Raw genomic sequence first — 5,039 nt, 5'->3', positions numbered from 1 at the left:
TTGCCATTCAAATACTCTAACATGCTTCGCCATCCTTGTACTGTGTCAGTAGATTATGTCCACTGTAACTGATTCCACACATTAGCTGCTAGAGTAACTGCACATGATCATGACAAAAAAATATCATCGCACAGTAGCTAGCAGGTTTCGGCACATACCTGTGGTCTCTGCTGTGCCCGCCTTCCTCTGAATATGATGTTTGTGTAAAATGGAGGAGCAATGGAGTCACTAATCAGATGATGTATTGGTCTAATGCAGCACAACAGTCAGCTGGATGGTATAATATAATCCAAGGTGATCTCTCTGTACAGATGATAGAGAGGTTCATCATACTGCTCTGGGTTCTGACGTCACATTCAAAGGGAGGGGAGGAGGGGGGCATTGCTATGACAACAGCCCTAGTGATGGGTGGAGGCGGATGTTATGCAACGGTTATTGTGGTGTTTTTTTGGGCCAGGACCCTTCAGATGTCTCCGGTCGCCTCCTTCATCCTCTGCATGAAATCGATTCCAGTTCATTTAATGCACAAACCATCACAGAGTAGGAGGGTAATGTTCTCCTTCATATCCGTCACTCAGGAAGAAGCCATATGATTTCCTTATAAGGAGACTGCTCATCTACAAAGCACAACGTCATGTTTTTTTTCTCTTGACGTCCGAGACAATTACTTTTATCTGAGACAATGACTAAAATAAGACTGAAGAGCAGGAAGGATGACCTATTTATTGTCAAACTGTACCAGGAAGAAGCCTTTGTCCAATTAGTTGAATGATTGTTACTCAGCTCTAGGTCCATATGAAGGAAAGATAAGCTTAATAGATCAACCTCTAATCCACTTCTCATTGGGCCACATCCAGGAAGTGGAAATGTAGGTCTGCATCTGATTGGTGTGAAGCCGAATCCTATACAATTATTTTTTTAAATAAAAATGTGTGATTTATTAAAATATGAATGCATTTCAATAGGTTCTGACCAGTAACAAGGCACTGTAAGGCATCACCGGGTCATCAGTTGGGAGAAAACAGACCAGTTCTAAAAAGACATGACATACAGCAACTGGTAAACATCAAGTATTCTAGCTCGACAGACTGCCGTTAAAAAAGTATTGGTGTGTTTTAGATACAGCACAATATAATAAATATTATGGTCTCAAAGTCTTTAAAGTCTGTTTAGTAGTAGCAATTTATTCTGTGTCTACAGGTTTGTAAACTGATCCAGTCTCATATTATGGGTAGATTCAGCAGAATGACGTTGCCACGGGCAGCACCGCAGATATTGAGATGAGTGAGATACAAGACTTCGCTCTCACACAGTCCAGCTCACGGGTTCACCAGGAATTGTTGCGGAAATGTACCCACTATGCTATTTACTTTCTGCATCTACGCCATGTCGCTGAGTCTACCTTTAATACTGCTCATGTTATGAATGGATGGATGGCACCCGGAAGGCTACAGGCAGACTGCATGTATCTGAGAGTTGTAAACACTAACTAACACAGTGGGGGAGGGGCGGGGGATTATAACTTGGCTGCCTGTGTATCCTCTGCAGTGCTGTGTGAAGGAGCTTCTTTCTGGAGGAAGTCAGTGATGAGTTGAGCCACAGTCTCAGGGGTGTTCAGGTGGACATGATGATCACCAGGTACGTTAACCACCATGCCCTGAGAGAGAGAGAGACAGACAGACAGACAGAGGGGGGAGAGAGAGATTGAAAACAAATACATATAAACTATTCTTTCCCAAAAACCCTGCATTTGACCAATCTGACTGCCAGTATGTAGGCCAGTGTTTGCAGCGAAAACTTTTCTTACTGCCTCTCTGTGATGCTGAGCTTTTACCACTGTTATCTATACAGTACTGTAGCTGCAAGGAGCAGCGCACAATATGACTGTAGTAACAACATACAAATATTACGCTAAAATGTTTCAGTCGCAACCATAAAAGTGACATTAGAATGTGAGTAGGACATTGTTTCTTTGTAAATAGGTGTATACATAAGTATACTCACGCTTTGGTCTTTATACCCTAGAAGTAGCGTTGAGGTAAATGTCTTCTGTTGTGGTTCAGAAAACATCTTCTCAAACCCCTCCTCCGCCCTATCAGGAGAATTAGAGTTCTTCAAGTAAAACATATTAGCAGTAAAAAAAAAAAATAGTGATTGATGGTGTGGTAAAGTGTAGTTTACAATAGAAACGGTGTAATAATCCTGTAATAATTGTGAAATAGTGTAATGATGGGAGAGTGTCCTACAGCACTACTAGAACTCTGGCCTGTATCCTGGACTGCAACTCCAGACTCTGCTCCAGACTGACACGCACAACGTTTTTCTGAAACAGAACACATTAGCATTCCTAGAAACAGATCAAATATACAAATCAACTTAAGTAAATATTTTTTATGAGGACTATTAAAACACAAAAAGATTAGTCTTACCAGATTGATTCTAATGTCTCGGGTGAACACCACCCCTATGAGATAAAAATAGAAAGTGTTAGTATTACTATTATATTACAATGATATGAGTATGAAAGATGACAAGAAGGAGAAACAAAGTGAAAAGAGAAAAAAGACCACGTGAGATAGGGAGAGGGGGAGAGAATGATCATTTTACCTCCTTCAACCTGAGCGAGTCCTCGTTCTAGAAGAATGTGGGCTGACTGCTCCGAGAGAGAGGGGTTTGCTGCCAAAAGCCTGGAAGTAATTAACAACATCATAGGAGTGACGCAATGACTATGATTATCAGAGCAGAGACATTATGGCCAGACAGCCCAACATAACAGAAGTGTCATTGTAAAACAAGGAAGTGTGGTCTTACCTCATCAATGCGTTCTCATAGGTGTAAACCTTCTCTTTCTTCTCATCTTTCTTCTTCTCAAACTCAAGCATTCCTTCAAATCCTTGTCTTATCACCGTATGCAATTCCTTCTAGGGTAAGAGACACAATGGTAGAGAGACATTATAAAATGTGGATGTCCTGAACAGTTCCAAGGAGCAAATTATAAAAGAGTTGAGTATTTCAGTACTGCGTCTGTGGGTAAGAATCCATAGGAGTCCAGGAGAACCACTGAATCCACCATCTCTGGATACAATGCACTGAACTGGACAAAGACAACAGGACATGGTTACACACACACCATACACAGGTACTGTCTCTGGATATTGTTCATTGCGAAGAGACACACAGATATGAAACAGCATTAACATGCTTATTTTTTTAAGATGCTTACCATTCCAGCTACATTGCCACCTGTACAATGGAGAGCACATGATCAGATGTCTGTACAGAAAGGAAAACAACCATGTCTGATCAGAACACAATGAGTGGAAGAGAGATGAAGATTAACAGTCACTCACCCATGCTGTGTCCGATAATAGAGAATCTCTTCCAATGGAGAGCTGCAAACCATTTCAATGGATTAGATAGAGAGAGATAATCTGCTAAATGTAGCTTTGTACTTTAAAATTACACCTACCTAGGAGAGAAAGAATGAGGAAACCTCATATAGCTGTGTCTAACTTCACTTTACTTTCAATCATTGCTTTTCAGCTCTTACTGGAGCAAAGGTCACATTGGTCTGAATAAGCTCAAACCAGCAGGTAGCCTAGCGGCTTGAGCAGTGGGCCAGTAACCGAAAGGTCGGCACTTAACCCTAATTGCTACAGGGTCGCCTCCAGGCAGCCATGACCCCATTCTCAGAGGGTGTCTCAGAGAGAGTGGGATATGCAAAACACACATTTTCAATTCACACATTTGTATTAAAACACACTTGTGCCTGTGTGAAATAGGACAAATATATGCATCCACTAAATTCATTTGAATAATTATTAATACCTCCAATGACTCGCCGTATGTCAGCCACATAAGCAGGAAAGCTGTAGAAGACTCCAGGAGGTCTATGGGAGGAAAGGCCATGGCCAGCCATATCCACAGCTACACACTTCCACTCTGTATGTATATATGAATATGAGAGAGAGAGAGAGAGAGAGAGAGAGAGAGAGAGAGAGAGAGAGACTGTAAGAGACTGACTCCCTCTGTACTGAACAACTATGCAACTGAATGTCCTTCCAATTCCAATGACAAGTTCTCATGAATCTATTGTATAATTCTCTGTGCTGATCTAGCGGGCAGGCAGCCTACACACCTTTTGGCAGCAGTGGAATGAGAGTGTTGAAAGTGCCACAGTTGTCTGCCCAGCCGTGCAGGCAGAGTATTGGTCGACCATGGTCAGGACCCCAGACCTTGCCCCTTATCTCTCCCCACGGCACTGGCATATTGAACTCTGTCACTGAAGGGCAATTACTGTTAAGACGCATAACTAAGCATTTAACATGCCACAACAATCAGTAATAGTGCTTGAGGAAGTGTTATAAGAAACTCAACAAACAAACAACACACTAATGACTTCACTAAGTTCATGTCAAGACAGCTCCCATAAGTTCTGACGATCAAGAAAGGATTCATTCTTACCTGCTTGTTTCATGGTAGCTGATGTCATCAAGTGTCTGACTCCTTTCAAAGTTTGCATTATTCTGAAAGACCAACTTCAACGTCAGGTTGTTAACTAAACATAAGCACTATACGTCCACAGCATGGATATATTAAATATATATATAATAAAACGTTATGAAATAACAACAACTATTCACGCTTATGTAACCTACGAAACGCTTCTCCATTACTTCCGGGTGAAGTGATACGTGTTATTTTGCCCAATGAAACGTGAATGCGTCTCCCCCTTAGCGAATAACATTGGACAGCTAGCGGCCGATTAAATGTTTGACAAGTGCACGCGCCAATTCTATGTCAGACATTGTCCAATCACATTCTTTGTCAGGAGAACAAGGGCGGGTTAACACAAGGCGTTACAAGACAAGGTGCGGTCACAAAGTATCCAGAATTATATATTTTTTTAAATTTTATTTTTATTTTTAATTAATAACAAATCAATACATAAAGCACATGAGGGAACACAAGCATACATAGATTACAAACAATAGACAATCGAGCTAGGGGGTACAATATCACATTACAATTACACAAGG

The 5,039-nt window shown here is 41.2% G+C and overlaps 1 protein-coding gene across 2 annotated transcripts; it reads right to left on the bottom strand.

Moving 5' to 3' along the window:
- Nucleotides 1-698: 698 nt before the first annotated feature.
- On the bottom strand, nucleotides 699-4,691 carry serhl (serine hydrolase like). 2 transcript variants are annotated; one of them, XM_029680236.2, is made up of 12 exons: nucleotides 4,465-4,691; nucleotides 4,139-4,282; nucleotides 3,829-3,942; nucleotides 3,351-3,392; nucleotides 3,224-3,243; nucleotides 3,020-3,094; nucleotides 2,812-2,921; nucleotides 2,608-2,687; nucleotides 2,430-2,464; nucleotides 2,247-2,323; nucleotides 2,005-2,092; nucleotides 699-1,657 (listed from the first exon to the last, which is right to left on the bottom strand). In XM_029680236.2, the coding sequence occupies exons 1-12, from the start codon at nucleotides 4,520-4,522 to the stop codon at nucleotides 1,517-1,519; spliced, it is 984 nt and encodes a 327-aa protein (XP_029536096.1). In that variant the 5' UTR covers nucleotides 4,523-4,691; the 3' UTR covers nucleotides 699-1,516. The 2 variants fall into 2 exon arrangements, with proteins under 2 accessions (XP_029536096.1, XP_064857517.1); XM_065001445.1 differs by having other exon boundaries at nucleotides 2,812-2,918.
- Between the last annotated feature and the right edge of the window lie 348 nt (nucleotides 4,692-5,039).

This window comes from Oncorhynchus nerka, linkage group LG15 (assembly GCF_034236695.1).
Source record: "Oncorhynchus nerka isolate Pitt River linkage group LG15, Oner_Uvic_2.0, whole genome shotgun sequence".
NCBI lineage: Eukaryota > Metazoa > Chordata > Actinopteri > Salmoniformes > Salmonidae > Oncorhynchus > Oncorhynchus nerka.
This window is presented reverse-complemented; position numbering and strand designations above follow the sequence as displayed.